Below are 20,245 nucleotides of genomic sequence, written 5' to 3' on the forward strand. Positions count from 1 at the left end.
TTACTAGTACAACTGCTATTTGATTAATATTACATTACATATTATGCAAAATATATAATTATAATTACAGAAAGCTGATCACAAAGAATTTTATAATAAAGACATTGTTCAGTCCTTTGTTTTTTGCCTTTATAACAGGATGTTGAGCAAAACTTTTCCTTGGCCCCAGAATTGGTGATCAGGGCCCCCAACACTAGAAGAAATGGAATTAAGTGTTCCACATTATAATGAAGCCACCAAATACGTGAGGACTGCCACGTCCCTCAGAACCTAAGAGGGGGCGGAATCAGCCCTGCCGCCCCACAAACACAGCCACCCCTTTTCAGAAGGCTGCAATGGGGAGAATCAGGGAGAGTCACTAGAACCATAGTCTAGTGGGTAATGCAGTGGCTTCTCTCCCCCTCTTCTTCTTGCACACTGCCCTCTCTTGAAAGCATGAGGTGCCCTCAAGAAGGAGAGTTTGGCATTCTATTCCTCACTTAGCCTGAGCAGTTACAGACATGTTTATGTAAGCAGAGGTGAAGAGGATGGGAAAGGAGAATCAGATAGAAAGGGGGGTGGGGGGGTTGCTTGGGGAGGAGCCTGTATCCCCAGAAGGCATGAGCTTCCAAGCCAAGTTACCACTGCAGAGGAGGATCTCACAAGCTGAGCAAGGGGAGAAGGCTGAACTGGAACCAGATCTCTCATGTCATGCCACAGAGGGCCCCAAAGGGTCCTCTAAACTCTTGTACACATACCCCATGAGAAAGCCAGATATGGGCTCCTGCCTCAGATGGTTCAATGGCCTAAAAAAGTGGAGAGTTAATAAAAGACATGTTTGGGGTGCCTGGATGGATGGCTGAGTGGGTCGAATGTCTGATTCTTGACTTTGACTGAGGTCATAATCCCAGGATCGTGGGATAGAGCCCTGTGTTGGGCTCTGCACTAGGCATGGAACCTGAGTAGGATTCTCTCTCCCTCTCCCTCTACCCCTGTCCCCTGTTCATATGCTCTCTAAAAAAAGGAAAGCAAAGGAAAGGAAAGGAAAGGAAAGGAAAGGAAAGGAAAGGAAAGGAAAGGAAAGGAAAGGAAAAGAAAGGAAAGGAAAGGAAAGGAAAGGAAAGGAAAGGAAAGGAAAGGAAAGGAAAGGAAAGGAAAGGAAAGGGCATGTTTGTCCTTTTCCATACCCTTCCTTTCTGTTTCCAACACATTTGAAGAAATAGGCCTTGATAAGAAGGGGGAGGAGGTGTTCAGAGCCCAGACATTCTCTTTTCCCTGAGTCCCTCAAGATGCTGGGATGGGAGAATAATAAAAGAGAAGGGGCTCTCAGCCAGCTGCTGCGGCAGGCCTCTTGTACTGAAGGAACAAGGGATGATATCTGAATTGGATACTGATTCTGAACGGAACAGATGTTTAATTATTGTTCACTGATATATTCCCCAGCACCCAGAATAATGAGTAGCACATGGCAGGTATTAATCAATACTTGTTAAAAAAATGGGTGAATTGAAATGGAATTAAAAGTTACTGAGATGCCATTAAGAGAAAGAAAAGAAAGACTTGATGGAGAATTATTCAAAACAGTGATTGTCAGGAAAAATAAAACCATTTTATGTTGATGCCCCATTGAATTTAGGCTGCTTACAAAATCCTGTTACTTCTTGTTGTTCTGCAAAGGATCTGTAGCAGATTCAAATCATTGGCATTTCTTAGATGTTAAAGCAAAAACCTGTATAGGTATCTAGTACTGTTATTTAACTGGATAGAGAAAAAATGAGTAGCACAATGTTGAACGGATATAACAGCATGGTGGTTGAAAGCTCAGGCTGTGATGTGATGTAGGTCTATATTCCAATTCTAACTGCAATAATTACTGTTTGTTTGAATTGGGCAAATTAATTAACCTTCTTAAGCCTAGTTTTCCCTTTGGCGATAGAAGACTACTAACAATTCCTAATTCATGAGATTAAACAAAATAAATGCCAGTAAGGAATTTACCACATTGTCTGAGAAAGTAAATGTTCGGTATGTTTTAGCTATTTCACTTTTTGCTTAATGTTTCTTTATTTATTTCGAGAGAGCATGCATGCTTGCACACGCATACTCGTGCACACACACAAGCGGATGGGGGAGGGGCACAGGGAGAGAGAAAGAGAGAATCCCAAGCAGGCTCCACACTCAGCACAGAGCCTGACATAGGGCTCGGTCTCACCACCATGAGATCATGACCTGAGAGGATATCAAGAGTAAGATGCTCAACCGACTGAGCCCAGGTTGAGCCCTCTTAGCTATTTCACTTTTAAAAGAACAGAGGGGCAGTCACCATGGCAGAATGGAAGTAAAATAGCTTTGGGGGCCAGATCTAGCTCTGCAATATGAAAGCTAGTAAGCTTTTTGAGGTGGAGGCAAGTTCTATAACCAATCAACTGCAAATTATTTCTATGAGACAAGAGGTATACTGTTCCTCTCACCATTGGGGTCCAGCATCATTGCTTCTTGTCTAGAATGTTGCACAATATCATTTTAAAGAGACCGGGGACAGTAAGAAGATGGCTGAGTAAATTAGAATCAGTCTGAATCTTTGCTCTCCACGTATGCCTGTCACACAGAGAGAGAACCGAGACACCATAGAACAGAGCCAAGTAGCAAACACGTGACCAGGGGAGCCTCATGTTAGGAATGAAATCACTAACATGGAAGGGATTGACCTGGGGGAAAAGGGGAGACTATACAAGAGTCTTAACGTTGCTCTCACCTATTACCTCATTCACTCAAAAACTATTTGCTGCTTTTGATATGCCATTGGTGTCTCTCTAACTACACTGTGTCTGCTTTCAAATGATCTGTCTTCGTTTCATTTGGGGAATGTTACAGCAGCTGGATTTTCAGTTATCCAGTGACTTCAATGAATCAAAGTTTCCTCCAGATGCTGTTGTCTGTGGTGACCATCTCTAGTGTCCTCCACACAGACCTCAGAAAGGGGTGGGGTGAGGCAGATGAGAGAACACAGAGCAGGTGGTTCAGGAGGAATGGGAGAAGGACAGGCAGCCAGACACGCCTCTCAGATGTGGACAGGAAGCAAGGAGTATGTTCCCAGGAGGGCTGACCCAAGGGAGCACTAAGTGCTCTTAGCAGAGGTTCAGAAGGTTGTGAGGGTACCAGGAAAGCCAGAATCCTCTTTGTTGTAACAGCATGGTGGTTGAAAGCTCGGGCTGTGATGTGAGGTAGGTCTATATTCAAATTCTAACTGCAATAATTACTATTTGGTTGAATTTAGGCAAATTAATTAACCTTCCTAAGCCTAATTTTCTCAAGATGAGCCATGGTAGTCACCAAAGGATTCAAGCATGAGGTGGGGAGTGAAGTTAACAGAAGGAGAGGCTTAGATAGGTGAATAGTTCTCAGAGTTTTCCAGGCAGGATAATAGAGCAGTTATACAGGTGTGTGCCTGCATGTTGTGTTTGAAGCTTTGGGATGAGGGAGAATGAAAGAATGACAGGCTTCTAAGCTTTGGTGTCTACTTAGAAAGGAGTTATCACTAAATGCAATGCAAATACTGAGGGTGAAGGAAGGTGAAAAGTATGGTTTTATGCATTTTGTGTTTAAGAAAAGGCAACTGGAGACACGTTACAAGATGAGACTGGAGACACGTTACAAGATGAGACTAGAGACACAGATTTGGCCACTTTTAGACTTAAGATAATGGAACCCAGAGAATGGATGAAATCTCTGAAAGCATAAGAAAAAAGGGGAAAAAGTTACAACAACAACAACAAAATCAATGCTAGAAAAAAGCTCTTAGTTAAAAGGGACGTGGAAAGAAGACAAAGTAAACAATGAGGTGGTGTGAAAAACAAGACTGTTGTGTTGAAGCCTAAGAGAAAACCAGTGGAAAGGCCAGAAGAGGTAGCCAGAGAGATCACTAGCTACAAGAAGGGCACTGCTGACATTACATTTTCTTTTTTCTTCAAAGTTTTTTGATAGTATTTATTACTTTGTCTGGATGGTAAATGGAAGGATTTTTTTTTTTTCATAGAGTTTGTCACTAGATGGTGCTGGAGTTATTTAGGAAAGCAAACATGGGCTACATTGAGCAGAAGATCTCCCCCCCACTTTGATGTGTCTGTTATGTAGAACAATAATTATATTTTTCTTAATGTGTGAACAGCTTTGATAAGCTCTCTTAGTGAGCAGATATCTACTTATGTGTAATAAGATTTTAGGAGATAAAGAAACTCTGGGACACCAGCTGCGATGCTTCTACTGCAGGGAAGACAAAGAAAAGAGCAGGACGTTACAGCTTCGCTATCTGTTCTCACAGAATGATGCCAGGCGCTAAACACTGGGATTATACTCCTTAGACCACAACAATAACAGAAGACTCCATCTATATTCTCCGAGTTCCTCTTCAAAACAGAAAGCACAGTATGTTCGCAAGCTGAAAATATCTGAATTTTAATCAACTTTTATTTGGTTCAGTTCAGTTACCATGTTGTACAGTGGTCTCACTTTAGAAGAAATTCACTCAAATCTCTCATCCGTGAACTGCATCCTGCTCAAACAAGGTATCAACCAGATGAACATTCTGATTATCAAAAGCTCATGATTTTACAAATATGTGCCAAATCACTGTATCGTCCCCCTGAAGTGTGGGGAGGAAAGGGAACTGATGGGAACCTGAAGTTTGTAGTACGTCTTGTGCCATAAGTAATACAGTCTTTGTCTCCGACCTAAGGGTTTTGGGTCTTTTGCCAGCATCCATGAAACTGTGGCAGGCTAACTCATTAGCTTGCAACTAAGGTAAGGTTTCAGATCCTTCACTTCTTAAGAACAGCTCACCAGTTCCTACTGGGTCTGTTGTGTAATGTTCGGAGAATCTTTCCTGAAGGCCCACACTCAAACCCACATGTGTCCTTTTAATGAGTTCAAAAACACTAATTCCCTGTTATAATTTTCTTTCTGCTTAAAATATTAGAGTAGTTTCTGTTTTCTGCCCTGTACCCTCAATGATACACACTTCTTCACTATACCAAATCAGACTTTCATTTTATTTTAGTTTTTTATTTTTTTTATTTTTTTATTTTTATTTATCTTTTTTTTTAAATTTTTTTTTCAGCGTTTTTATTTATTTTGGGGACAGAGAGAGACAGAGCATGAACGGGGGAGGGGCAGAGAGAGAGGGAGAGACAGAATCAGAAACAGGCTCCAGGCTCCGAGCCATCAGCCCAGAGCCTGATGCGGGGCTCGAACTCACGGACCGCGAGATTGTGACCTGGCTGAAGTCGGACGCTTAACCGACTGCGCCACCCAGGCGCCCCCAGACTTTCATTTTAAACCTTCAAAATGCTGTTATTTAGGAAAGTTTGGAGAAACATTGGTCGCTGCATTATGATTTGGAAACAGTATTTTCAATTGTGTCACTACTGTCACAGAATTTGATTGGAAGTATGAAGACGAAAACGAGTTCCTTGTAAGAGGTCAGAACAGTTTTTTTACTGGCTACTGAAAAATAGTCTTTTACTCGTGACTCCAATGTGAACCTGCTACCGACCCCTTATTCTCCACTAGGAGAGATTTTTTTCTTCTTCGGACTTTGTACCTTATAGGGAGTGAGCTGAGATGCTATATAAATAAATAAATCATTAACCCACATGGAGCTCATCTGATGTTTTACAGCCTTGGTGAACACAGAGTTTACAATACCTCAGCAGTTGTGAGAAAAATCTCATCTGTGATATGTCTCAGTCCACAAGCCACAACACCAAGAGCGATTCCAGGAAACACATAGGAATTGTTTCCTTGGCCAGGATATAGGGTCCGTCCATCTGGAAGAGTGACTGGATCAAAAGGACTGCCACTGGCAAAAATTGCACGCCCCTACAACACAGACACACAACTAACTTTAAAAAGAAGCACGGTATTTTAAAAGAAATGTATCATAACAGAACTACCCCACAGTTAGAGTACTGAGCATTTAAAATTTTTTTTTTAACTTTTTTATTTATTTTTGAGACAGGGAGAGACAGAGCATGAACAAGGGAGGGTCAGAGAGAGGGAGACACAGAATCTGAAACAGGCTCCAGGCTCTCAGCATAGAGCCCGACGTGGGGCTCGAACTCACAGACCCCAAGATCATGACCTGAGCTGAAGTCGGCCGCTCAACCGACTGAGCCACCCAGGCGCCCCGAGTACTGAGCATTTAGAAAGAAGACCAATTTTCATTAACCCTCTAATAAGTCTGGGCAAGCTTTTATGATGTTGGCAGTAAGTTCTGGAGTGGCTGATTACTACTACTCTCTGCCTCCCTCTCTACTCCTCAGAGAAGTGTGTAAAGCACAGGAAACCCAAGACCACCACTCTATTCGCTGCAGTGGTCCAACCCAGAAGCCTATCAACCATTTCTATATGGGGTTCAGATTACAGACTTCTGAAGCTGAAAAAAATGATAGGTTAACATTAGAGTATTGGAAAGTATGACATTTTAGGTTAGAGTTTAGGGATCTACACAGTTTAATTTTTTAAAAATGTTTATTTTTGAGAGAGAGAGAAAGAGCACAAGCCAGGGAGGAACAGAGAGAGACACAGAATCTGAAGCAGGCTCCAGTATCTGAACTGTCAGCAGAGAGCCTAACTTGGGGTTCAAACTCACAAACCTCGATATCATGACCTGAACCAAAGTCAGAGGCTTAACCAACTGAGCCACCCAGGCATCCCTACAAGCAACTTTCTAACGTAACTTAATTATTTTATATATATACATATATGTATACACACATATATTTAAGAAAAAGACCTGCAACATGATATATAAGCTCATTTATCTCCCTCCCTGCTTTCACTTCCTACCTATTGTTTTATAATCATCATATTTTAAGGAGAACAGCATTCCGTAAATGACAGCTAAACATTCTTGTGTACATGGAGTGTTAATATGGAGAAGAAAATTTCTTCATACTATTACTATTTATAGTTTTTCATGCTTCAATAATCTTCCTGTATTTCTATTTTTAACCTTTCCTGACCACCTTTCCCTTGTGCCTAACGCAGCAGAGACTCATCCAGCACAGACAGACCTTTGCCTGTTCTGTATCCTTTAGCTAAACCAGTGTTTAAGTTTTCAGCCTCAAAATGACTTTCAATTTTATATCCTTTTTTTTTTTTTTTAACAACACAGAACATCATGCAAGATGATTAAGAAAGAGTTTAGGTCATTTATATCAGACACATTCAAATTTAAAAGCACAATTACGGGGCACCTGGGTGGCTCAGTCGGTTAAGTGTCCAACTTCAGCTCAGGTCATGATCTCATGGTTTGTGGGTTCGAGCCCCGCATTGGGCTCTGTGCTGACAGCTCAGAGCCTGGAGCCTGCCTCAGATTCTGTGTCTCCCTCCTTCTATGCCCCTCGCCCACTCATGTTCTGTCTCAAAAATAAATAAACATTAAAAAATTTTTTTTAATTTAAAAACACAATTATACAAATTTGGCTAACTGTGTTTATTTCTATTACCGGTGAGTCTATAAACTCTTGACACCTGTTGAGATATATGACAAAATAACTACAAAACCACTTATTTATTATTTGTCTGCTATGCTAAAATTTTATTATTTGTGCACCATGCTACAATTTTATTGCTCAAAGGTTTTTTTTTTCCTTCCCCTTTTAAAAATTTAAGGACTACTGAAGGATGTCAGGCAAATTTCCCAATCTGCAGATGGGCTGAAAATTAAAATTATTGAGGACACTGATGCCATCCCAAATTAAGAGAGATAGACAATGGAGTGGCTCCTTGCCAACATTTCATTAATTCTAGTAGTGAGCATTTAAGGTTATACTATTAAGGAAGTAAAGCCATCAATTTCTGATTTGTGCAGAGTGACCTAACTTTGTGTCATGTTTGCATTTTCTAGTGCATTTTGGATTTCTTTCCAAAATAAAAGTGTTAGATATATATGATTCAACCTCTGTTTCGTTATAATGACATTTTCAAGTCTTTGAAGGGAAAAAAGGCTATTGTCAACCTATCAGTCAAATATATATTAATACAAACACAGTATAAGCCACTTTTTTGGAAACAGTAAAGTGTTGAAGCTTCAAGGATTTCTATCCCAAACTGGCTAGATGTCAAAATATCTGCCCAAATGTACCACCCATGGCATCAAAATCCAAACCCAGGATTTAGCAAAACAAAAATAAGACTGAGGTTTTATACGGTATGCTTAACGTTCAGAAATAGCTAGTTAAAAGTTATTTTAATAAGCATCTAGCATCAAAATTTTTCCTTTTTAGCTTTTATATTTAAGTGTTAAATGCTTCCAAATCACTTGAAAAAATTATCAATAAACTTTACAAAGTTTGTTTTACTGAAGAGGAGGATTTACACAACAACATTCTAGAAGAGGAAACAGTTCTTAACCCCTCTGACCTATTCACTTTTCTTTCAATCTTGGTTGTTTAACTTTTAAATTAAGTAGTAAGAATCTTACATGTCCTTGGTTCCTCCATAATGATTAAGAATTAGAGTATTAAAATATCAGACCCTGTGTCAGCACTGGCAGAGCAGCGGACTGGAGGAGGGGGAGAGAAGTTACACTTTCGCTTTACCTTGGTTAGTTTATAGCACTGCTCTGCAGTACATTCTGCTTTGCTAGTTGGATTACTCAATGCAAAAATAATAGGTCGGTCATTGAAGGCAGCCATGTCCTTGAGAATTTGTTCTGAGAATGCACCACCAATCGCAGCAACTCCTGATGTAGAAATGAGAAACCAGTGAATAGACTATCAGCGGTTAGTGAAGTAAGACGTCCATGCCCTCAAGACAATGAGACAGGTCAGTCCATGCCCTCAAGTCAATGAGACTTTCTGATAGACCCTAAACAAAATATAGAAGATCTGCATTAACAGTGACAGAAAGAGATACGTTTGTTAATGCCAATAACCTTTAGGGTTACAAATCTCCAAGTATCTATACAAAACAACACAGATCTAACATTTGGCTCATAATACACGGAGTCAGTGATCAAATCACTAGGTATTTTGATGACAGACACTGATTACAAGAAATTAAAATGTGCCTAATATATATTATCTCTCTATAAATAATTCTAGGAGTATATTCCAGTCTCTCAGGTTATAAAGTAATTATTTTTTATAAACCAGTGTTAACACTTAAGACAACCATCCAATTCAATTGTAAAACTGCAGTATCACTCACTGAAAGAATCCTGACAAAGGATAAAGCAATTAGCATGATGGAAATGGAGAAAAATCCTGATACAATGTATTTTGTAAAAAACAAGGCTTATTACAGTTTCTGCGATGGAGTATTTGTTTTTGTTACGATTATCATCATTGTTCTCAATATTGTCATGTTCACAAGAACTTCCAGGAGTGGATTATGATACAAAGTAAGAACTGACATTCTATACACACAAAATAAGGTACAAAGTTTCATACCCTCCTCTGAGTTTTTTTAACCACATTAAATTTGACTATATTAAACATCATATGTGCACATGCACTGTGTAAGCACTGTGTTAAGTGCTATGAGGAATATAGATGTGGTCTCCCTGTCTTCAGGGAGGGTCTAGTAGTTAGTGCAGTATTTCTCAACCTCTGGGATATGAACGTTGCGGGTCGGATAATTCTTTGTGTGGGGGGGAAGGGGTGCTTTCCTGTGCACTGTAGGGTGTTGAATACCATCTCCAGTCTCTACGCACTAGATGTCAGTGGCCCTGACCACCCCTCCCCCAACCCTTTCCAAAGTTGTAATAACCAAAAACATCTCCAGACACTGCCAAATGTTTCTTTGGGGGCAAATTCACTCCCATTTGAGAACCAGTGTGTATCTGGAGCAATCAAGCCTGGGAAAGGCTGAATCTGCCAAGGACTGACAGGTTGACAGAGTTAGCAGAGGGGGCTACACACTTCAGCTGACAGGACTGAGAACACAGTACGAAATTTACAAATCTAAGTGTCCGTGGGGTACTGTTGATTCAGTGAATGTGTGATTTTGTTTGTGAATTCCAAAGGTCAAAATTTCAAAAAGCTAAATTATGCCTCAAAAATCAATTAAGAAAATGAATCAGGCCAAAATGGGGTTGGGTTGGGTTTATGGGAAAGAGGGAGAAGTTTACCTATGAGGGCAGTTGGTTTTATTTCTTGAACAATGGCTTCTAGGTTCTTCATTTCTTCATGTTCATGGGCAAACTCCTTCTTCTCTTGTGTTAAGGCAGCACGTCCCTAAGTAAGGCAAATAAAAAGAAATGTTAAATCTGCCAAACATTTGTGAGCCAATGAAATTTCAGAATATTACACATATTACGAGTATTTGTGCTTAACATTTTTGTGTATCATGTATTACACCTGTTCTTAAATTCTCTTCTCTAATTATTGGAGTATTCTTTCATTCAATCTTTCAACAAATACTTATTTCTCAATATTCTAGGCAATGGGGATGAGCAGTGAACAAACAAGTCTTCCCTTTCTTAAATATTATTTAATATTAAAATCCTAACTCTACAGACATTTATGAGAAACTGGCACTAATAAATGATAGTGCAAAATGTCATTTAAATAAAGATATCATTTACTAAACATTATTTGTATTAAACGTGTCTTAGAATGCAGAGTTGGCTTTAGTCACAACACTCCCAATTCATGTACCACTGAGTAAAAATTGAACTCGAGGCCATATTTATACCATAGCTTGATTTTCTAAATAAGTACTAGCTTTCAATATTTTTATGTTAATGTTTTGACTATGAATGTGTCATGTGTTATCTAGGAAACATCTAATTATAATTCTCTAGCTGCAAATTTTTTTATGTTTATGTATTTTTTGAGAGAGAGGAAAGGAGCACGCATGCGCGAGCAAGGGAAGGGCAGAGAGAGAGGGAAACAGGATCCCAAGTGGGCTCTGCACTGACAGCAGACAGCCCGATGTGGGGCTCAAACTCATGAACCGCGAGATCATGACCCGAGCAGAGATCGACGCTCAACTGACTGAGCCACCCAGGTGCCCCTCTAGCTGCAAATTTTTTATCTTGACTTAAAGTAATAAATCACTGCCTAATGTTATATGGTGCTTTGACTTACAAGTTGTTTTCACATATTTCATATGATCCCCTCAACAATTTTAAGAAGTAAGGCAAGTAATTAGAGCCATTTCACATGAGGAAACAGAGGCTCAGAGATATTAAAGGACTTGCCCAAGGAAGGCCCTGGAACTCAGTCTTTCCAATAATACAGCACGGTACAGTCCTGGAGAAAAAGCTTTACAAATGGTATAGGTCAGGTTGTTTACAAATTGTTGCTCTAAAGATGGTACAATTTTCTTGCTTTAAAAGGTTATTATCATTTTATTTCCATTTTTAAAATACTGTACATGTGAATTACAGATCACTTGCAGCATATGAACCTATTTGCTGCACTCGCTTCCTCATCTGTAAAATAAAGATGGTAAGTTCTACCTTAAAGATGATGTGGTAATAAATATACAAAGGAGAAATACTCAGCCATAAAAAAATGAGGTTTTTCCCTTTATGACCTGGATGGACTTAGAGGGTATTATGCTGAGTGAAGTAAGTTAGACACAGAAAGACAAATACTATATGATTTCATTTATATGTGGAATTGAAAAAACAAAACAAATGAACAAACAAAAAAGCAGGAAGAGACCCACAGATACAGAGAACAAAGTGATGGTTGCCAGAGGGGAGGAGGGAGGGACAGAATGGGTGAAGGGGACCGGGGGTAGAGGATCGCAGCTATGAAATGAATAAATCAGGGATGAAAGGTACCACATAGGAATTATAGTCAATGGTATCGTAATAGTGTTGTATGGTGACAGATGTTAGCTACACCTGTGGTGAGCACACAGCACAGTCTAGTTGATGAATCACTATGTTGTACACCTAAAACTAATGTAACACTGTGTGCCAACTATACCTCAACAGAAAGAAAAAAATCAGGGAGGGAGGGAAAAAAGAAAAAGGAAGAAAGAAAGAATTTCTACCTCATCAGGTTGTTTACAAATTAAATCAAACAATACATCTAAAGTACTTGGGATTGTGCAAATTTTCTTAATGTTTATTTGCTTTTGAGAGAGAGAGCGCGAGCAGGGGCACAGAGAGAGGGGGGGAGACAGAGAATCCCAAGCAAGCTCCACACTGTCAGTGCAGAGCCCGATGCAGGGCTCAAACTGTGATCATGACCTGAGCTGAAATCAAGAGTTGGAGACTCAACCAACCTAGCCACTCAGGCGCCCCAGGATTGTGCCAGTTTTTAACAATAGCTTAACATTAGCTGTTGTAATTAAAATTATTGTGAGGAAGAAAAAAAGTCATAATACCAACAGCTATAATTTTGGTATATTTTCTTACAGTCTTCTGTAAAGTGCTGTTTCTATATTATTGTTTTCTATTATGAGCAGGATATTAGAGTGAATAGCTTCCTAAGAATAGAATTTACTGTTAGTCACTTCTGCATTGTAAAATGTTATTTAGCCTACCTTTTCTTCTGAGACACTGTGAAAAATAATCTTAACACTAAATATAAAAGATACCTGTATGCCATGTTCACTGCAGTGTTATTTACAAGAGCCAAGACATGGAAGCAACCTAAGTGTCCATGAATAGATGGATGAATGGATTAAAAACAAGACACACACACACACACACACACACACACACACACAGAATATTATTCAGCCACAAAAAATGATGAAATATCGCCATTTGCAACAACATGGATGGACCTTGAGGGCACTATGCCAAGTGAGATAAGTCAGACAAAGAAAGATAAATACCATATGATTTCATTTATATGTAGAAACTAAAAAAGGAACCAAAAAAAAAAAAAAAAGCCTGAACTTACAGATTCAGAGAAAAGATTGGTGGTTGCCAGAGGTGAGGAGTTGCGGGACAGAGCGCAAAATGGGTGAAGGTGGTCAAAAGGTACAAACTTCCAGTTATAAAATAAGTAAGTCCTGGGGATAATGTACGGCTTGGCAACTATAGTTAATACTGTATTGTATACTTGAAAGTTTTTAAGAGAATAGATCTTAAAAGTTCTTATCACAAGAAAAAAAACATTTGTAATTATGTGTGATGATAAGTGTTAACTAGAGTTACTGTGGTGATCATTTTGCAATATATACAAGTTTTGCATCAGTATGCTGTATACCTAAAACTGACACAAACTTATACATCAATTATATATCGATAAAAAATCTTATTTCATTCAGAATCAAATTTGAAGATTACTATTTCATATTCCTGACTAGTCTCCAGTAATATTAAATTGAGTACATTAGACCATATTCTTATTCATCTTCTTTATGAAGAAAAAGTCAAAAATCATATAAATTCAGTTGCCACTTTTATCAATAAAACCTATCTATTATCATAGGTTTTTTAAAATTAGTCATGGGTCTAACAAGTAGTTTATGCAAAGCTAGACTGATTCCATGAGTAAACACTGTATTTATGAGACAAGATTTTTTTAAATTGCTTTTTAATTACATAAAGAAATCTATGACAACACTGAAATGTTTACAACTCTCACCAAATTGGGGGGAGGAGCTACCTGGTAGCATCCTCCTCCCCTCTCTTCTCAGCCAAGAAGTCTATTTCATTTACATATCTCAATTATGGAGATTAATTAAACCTTATCCTAGTATATAAACAAAGGCTAGGCTTAATGATAATTTATTAGTCACAAATGAAAGAAACAGAAGCCTTGGAGTACCACAGAATTTCCTCTAAATATTTTGATAATTAAGACTTCAATTTAGGCCCCAATGCCTCAGCATCCATTTCCTGTGTCAATGTTCTTTGCAATGTAACTTGACAGTTCCTTCCACAAAAAGAAGTTATACTTTCGCACCCCTTCTCTTTGGACTTGAACATGTGATTCTCTTTGGTCAATAAAATGTACGCTGAAATGAAAGTGTGCCAACCTTAGGCCTTAAGAGTAACTGGTGTTTCTGCTCATTCTCTTGTGCCTTTGCCATTTGTGCTTTAACGTGCATAACCTGGGTAGCCTGATGGTCCACTGAAGATGAGAACCTTGTGAAAAAGACCTGGACCCAAACAACAGCTTAGAGCCACCCCGCCAACATCATCAGAGCTGCTCCACCTGGCCCTCAGGTGTGTGAGAAATAAATCATTATTGCTGTATGTCACTGAGATATTGTAGCTTTTGATAACTCAGCAATAGCTGAGTGATACAGAGGATAATTTAAATTTTGATTATATATTCCACCATTTCTTTTTACTCATTATTACTATTTGCTGCTTTGGGAATAAGAGGTTCCTTTGCCTGAAATGATTTAATGAAAAGAATGCTTTTGCAATCCTCAGTGCTCTTATTACTGCTTAGTTATTTGGCAAAAAAAAAAAAAACTTGCATTATTGGAAAGGAATGAAAAATTCTGGTTGTGGGTAGGAATAAGAACTTGGAACCATTTGATGGTTACAGTATTTAACTATCTAAATTATTTCTAAACTATTTCTGGAAGTAGTATAAGCTAAAATTCACGACTAATTTTGTTCTCACTACAGTGAAATTTCTAGAACAGGTATTCAATAAAGTTGCAGCTTGGTGAGACATATTTCCTGGGAATAATAACTTTTAGCTTCCAACATAAACACAACAGAGTTTCGGCTTGTTACTCTTTCCCAGAAATGCATATACTCAGTATCAAGTACAAAGGCAAGATGTTAGACTAACATCTACCTGAGGCTCTATATGGCAAATACCACAGAACTCTAAATTGCTTCCAGTGTGGCTTCCTGTACACTTGAGGTTAAAGGGCTAAACTATATCTTGAAGCTTGACTTTCTACTGACACAGCAGTCACCACGCTGATGTACCTTCGTAGGACCCTGAAGGAGAAAATGCACATCCTGAAGTAGAAGCCATGTGGCTCTTCTGGAAGTGTGTGGTAGTGCTTGTTTGTTTTTAGGCAAAAGCAGTGGTCTCTAGTATCTAGCCTACCATCCACAGGTGTGCTGAGTAATGGTGGTGGCAGCAGCCACCATATTTGGCAGCTTCCTGTCTGTGGCTAAGACACTGATTCTTGAGTCCACAGCCTCAGCAGTTCCTTGCTAATGCAGATGTGTATTACAACTACTCCTGAACATTTGGCCCTGTGTCTACTTCTTCTAAGGTTTGGAGATTTGCATTTCAGAATGTTTTTATGGACAAGAGAACTTGTTTAACGTGTGCTAGGTTCCCTAACAGAGAAAGAGATCTCAGGATAATTATTCACCTGTTCCAAAATAGCTAGAGTCACCTCAATGCAATGCTATGTAATCTGAGGGCTACTGAGAACATGTATAACTCTTAAACAACATGTCACAGGGTTTGCTTTCTGGTCTTTTCGATTTTCCACCAGACAAAGTATAAGTATTATGCGAATACAATTCAATAAATTTACTATAGTGTCTGAAAATGTCATATTACTTTTATATCCAAATTCTGAAACTCTTTTCATGCCACGGTAGAGAATTCTAATTGTCCATCGATATTCATGCTCTCCTTTTTAAATTTTAATTTATTTTTTTTAAGTTTATTTATTTATTTTTGTAATCTCTACACCTAGTGTGGGGCTCGAACTCATGATCTGGAGATCAAGAGTCACATGCTCTTCTGACTGAGCCAGCCAGGCACTTCATGCTATCCTTTAAAAGTAATTACATTACTGTTAAAACACAGCATGAAATTTTAAATTTTTAAGTGTGCAATCTCTTTTTTGAAACTTTTTTCATTCGTTCCTTTTTAATGATAAGATTTTCCAGTTTTAGCCAACCGCATTGTTCCCCAGGCGGAGACTGTATTTCTTAGCCTCCTTGCAACGTAGAGTGGCATGAGACTATCTCTGTTGGAAAGGGTGGAGTGGAAGTGAGGTGTGCACCTTCTGATGCAGCACACACCCCCCCCCACCCCAGTCCATTCCCCACCCTCTCTCCCCAGGTGGCTGTGATGGTGACACCTGGAAAGCTTCTTTGCTTTCCCAGAGATAGATGATGGACACGGAGATGACTCTGCTCTGCCCACCTCTAGACTATCAGATGACAAATACATTTTAACTTGTTTGGGTTAACATATTTTGGGGTCTCCTTGGAGAGCAATTTAACCTAAAATCTAACTAATACATATCTTTAGGCTAGTAGTCTCTTCATTTTGTATCTGAAAATAGTACACACACCATCAGGAGGCAACTTTGCCTTGAGAAGCCCTTATCTTCTGGGAAGGCCAATGACCAAACATTAAAACCAAGAAAGTGTCTATATGGTTTTTAAAAAGTTTTACTTATTTTTGAGAGACAGAGAGAGAGAGAGAGAGAGAGAGAAAACCCAAGTGGGGGAGGGGCAGTGAGAGAAAGGGAGATACAGAATCCGAAGCAGGCTCCAGACTCCGAGCTGTCAGCACAGAGTCCCATGCAGGGCTTGAACTCCCAAGCCACGAGATTTGAGCTGAAGTCGGATGTTTAACTGACTGGGCTATATGGGCGCCCCTGTACATTTTTAAGATTCATAGTAATGTAAATTTTACCACTGTTCTATCCTTAAACAATGGTGTTTTTTTAATTCCTGAATTCCTGCTTATTATATAATTTCCTTTTGTTCAATTCTGTGTCATTGCCCTTAAATGATCTTTTGTGTATTTGAAAAGAGATACTGAATCACAGTCTTCCTTTCCCAGGTGAGGAACCCAGATATTTTGAATCTGTTCTAATTGAACCCATCTCTCTTCCCTATCAGTGAGGTGGCTCAAGTGAACTCGCAGACACTCTTGCTTCCCCTTTATATACCACAGGACTGAGGGGCGCCTGGGTGGCTCAGACGGTTGAGCGTCCGACTTCGGCTCAGGTCATGATCTCACAGTTCGTGGGTTCGAGCCCCGCATCAGGCTCTGTGCTGACAGCTTGCTTAGAGCCTGGAGCCTGCTTCAGATTCTGTGTCTCCTTCTCTTTCTGCCCCTCCCCAGGTCACGCTTTGTCTCACTCTGTTTCTCAAAAATAAATAAATGTAAAAAGAAAAAAAATTTACATACCACAGGACTGAAAACTGTACTCCATCAAAGGAATAACCAATGATGAATATGGCCAAGAAAGACCATACTTCTTGGATCTGGCTTTTAAATGTTATATTACTGCATTCTAGTATCATGTTTTCTTCTTTAGTAACAGTTAAATATAATCAGTCTTAACCTGTGGATTACTTTAAGCAGAAAGGAGAAACCTTGCAGAAAGGATTGTGAGAGAAAAGAACATTTGTAACATTTTCAGAATTATCAAAAGAATAGGAAATAAGAAATACTATGGAAGAGGAAAAGACGCCACTGATCTGTTTATTTTAAAAACTGCCTGGGGGAGCCTTGGTGGTTCAGTCGGTTGAGCATTGGACTCTTGGTTTCAGCTCAGGTCATGATCTCACAGTGGTGGGATCGAGCCCCGCACTGGGCTCCAGGCTCAACCTGGAGATTCTCCTTTAGATTCTTCTCTTCCTCTGCCCCTCTCCCCTGCTTGTGCACTTGGCACTTTCTCTCTCTCTCTCAAAAAAAACCAAACCAAACCAAACCAAACAAAACAAAAAAAAAAAAAAAAAAAAAGAGAGAGACGAGAAAAGAAAAAAAAGTAATGATTTCTTAGCAGCTGAAATAACTGAATTCAACCTGGTACATTTTGAATTGTGCTGGGACTGCAAAATGCAAACAAAAGGGGATCTAGTCTGTTTACATTGAATGTGGACCTGCAAATCCAAGTTGTAAAATGAATTTAGAAGACGCTGAATAAACTGAAAGTGACAGAGACGTGATACCCATTTTTTTAACTGAATGATTCAAAATATTTTCCTGAGTGCAGTGTCTCAGACTATCCAAAACAGTAAATTCAAAAAAAATTTAAATGTATTTTATAATATTGTCTACAAAACTGTAATTACTGTCAATATGCCATTAACTTCTGATTAATTTTGTTGGCTAGGGACATGAATAAATAACTAGTAGAAGAATGCATTCTAAGAGCCAACAGCAAATAAATACATGTTACTTCTGAAAGCTTGTAATGGTATTCAGAAGGGTAAAAAAAGAGCTCCCGGGTGAGACACAGAAAACGCCATCTACAAATGCTGGACACAGAACATGGGACTAAGGCTCAGGACAATAGTCCTCAGCCTCTTCCCTCACCTCACGACCTAGGGCACGCCCTATGATACTTCCATGGACGTTGATTTCTCCATCTATAAAAGCAGTCTGGGTTAGTGATGATGACAATGTGATGAAAGTGAACGAGATCCAAAGCCAAATGAGTACCAGACTCACTTCAGGAAAGCCAGATTCTTGAACCTTGCTTTCAGCTATTCTAAGTCAAGTCCAGGATGAAGCCCTGGAATCTGTACATATATGTTTTTTTAATTTCCCATGTAATTAGGATGATCAGCCAATATTTAGAATCACTGCACCAAATGATTTGTCACATTTCTACCAGATGCATTTGAAAAAGATATGTGATACGTTTTTAAAAAAATGTATAAATTGATTTTTCTGTTAATAAGAAGAAAAGCTACAGAATAACATAAATTAGCAATCACAGATTTCTATTACTGCTTTTCTGACTGACAACTTCAGACATAATGAAAAATATTTAATGTGCTTTAAAGCCCCTAAATTTCCTGGAATGAGAAGCAAATCACAAAGAAGATGGATAAACATTGTATGAAAGGCAAAGATGCATACTTTTAGCATGAACACTTTCTTTTCTTATTTATTTATTTTTTTTCATTTGAGAGAGGGAGACAGAAGAACAGGGACAGGGGCAGAGGGAAAGAGGAGAAAGAATCTTAAAAAGGCTCCACACTGAGCTCAGTGTGGACCCTGACACGGAGCTCGATCCCACGACCCTGGGATCATGACCTGAGCTGAAATCAAGAGTCGGACACTCAACCGACTGAGCCACCCAGGCGCCCATCGTGAACACTTCATTTTCTTAGGCGTAGCAACAGCGCTGGCAGCTCCTAGCCACTGAAGCCAGATCTTGACCAGAAGACATCCACCCAGTAAGAAACACAGATTACCCACAGTCTCTCCCCCAAAGGCTCGATTCTTCGCACTGACTTAGTAAGGCCAGGAATCATGAAACGATAATACTAGCACTGCTGAAGGACTCTACTTGCCAAAAACAGAAGAATCAACAGACAAAAATAAAGGTCCCTCAAGTATTTTCTTTGTTTTTAATGTTCACTTATTTATTTGGGGGGAGAGTGGGAGAGAGAAAGGGGGATGGGCAGAGAGAGAGGGAGAGAATCCCAATCACAGAGCCTGACATGGGCTTGATCCCACGAACCATGAGATCATGACCTGAGCCAGAATCAAGTGTCGGACACTAACTGCCTGAGCCACCCAGGCGCCCTTCAAGTATTTTCTTCACTGTTTTCAAAGTTGATGTGACAATCTGGTTTAGATGAAAAGAACTATTGAAATGTGACCTCTAGATCTGGCAATATTAAAGCAACTGCCTATACCTTTGGACTTCTATTTTCTGCACCAATGGCTCATCTTCTTCCTTCTTTCAAAATCTAATTTGGAATCCAGATTCTTTACGCCACTCACATCAGTTGGATATGGATACAGAAGACTTCTTCTCTGTTCATTCCCCTCTCCAGGATCCCTTGCTGAAATGCTTTTTGCCTTCTTTTGGCAAAGTGCACGTGGACACTTCTTAGAAATCTCAAACCCTATGGTGTTTCTTTCTTTTTTTCAAGAGTCTCTAATTACACTAAATGTATTATGGATAGCTGAGAATTTCTTTTGAATGTTACTATTTCTTCAATCTCCCCTCTCCCTTATTTTGTGCTGATTCTTAGGACAGGATAGAAGCTATGATTAACCATACTGAATTACTGCCTTTTTCAAAGTCTCAGATGTTCTGGTGTGGCTGGAGAGGATAGGCAGCAAAGACCTCAAGATTTTGGCTTAGCATTTCATGAGCTAGGACAGGTCTAGAAAACTAACTATGGATTGTTACTGATAAGTATTTATTCCTTCCTACACACAGGCACTAGAAGAACTCTTCCACAAGTGCTTTGTTTTGTAATCCATGCCCGCCTGGACAGTTTGCCCACTGCACTGGCCTGGTTCTGTGTCAGGTCATTAGTTTACCAGAGTTGAACTGGGCCCCTCTCTGCATCTGTAGACAGGGCCTTCCTAGCAGGCTGTGGTAGCATTTCCCTGTCAGAGTAATTATCATCTGGTCTGATGAT

At 39.3% G+C, this 20,245-nt stretch overlaps 1 protein-coding gene across 1 annotated transcript in view; it reads right to left on the reverse strand.

Annotated features, from left to right (window-relative positions):
• The window catches only part of ME1 (malic enzyme 1), a 189,471-nt gene that overhangs the window by 7,670 nt on the left and 161,556 nt on the right, over positions 1-20,245 (reverse strand). Inside the window, exons 10-12 of the mRNA XM_011282499.4 lie at positions 10,115-10,220; positions 8,583-8,725; positions 5,683-5,856 (exon numbers count right to left, since the gene is read on the reverse strand). Of these exons, the coding sequence (XP_011280801.3) occupies positions 5,683-5,856; positions 8,583-8,725; positions 10,115-10,220 (423 nt within the window). The remainder of the gene's footprint in view (positions 1-5,682; positions 5,857-8,582; positions 8,726-10,114; positions 10,221-20,245) is intronic.

This window comes from Felis catus, chromosome B2 (genome assembly GCF_018350175.1).
Source record: "Felis catus isolate Fca126 chromosome B2, F.catus_Fca126_mat1.0, whole genome shotgun sequence".
NCBI classification, from domain to species: domain Eukaryota; kingdom Metazoa; phylum Chordata; class Mammalia; order Carnivora; family Felidae; genus Felis; species Felis catus.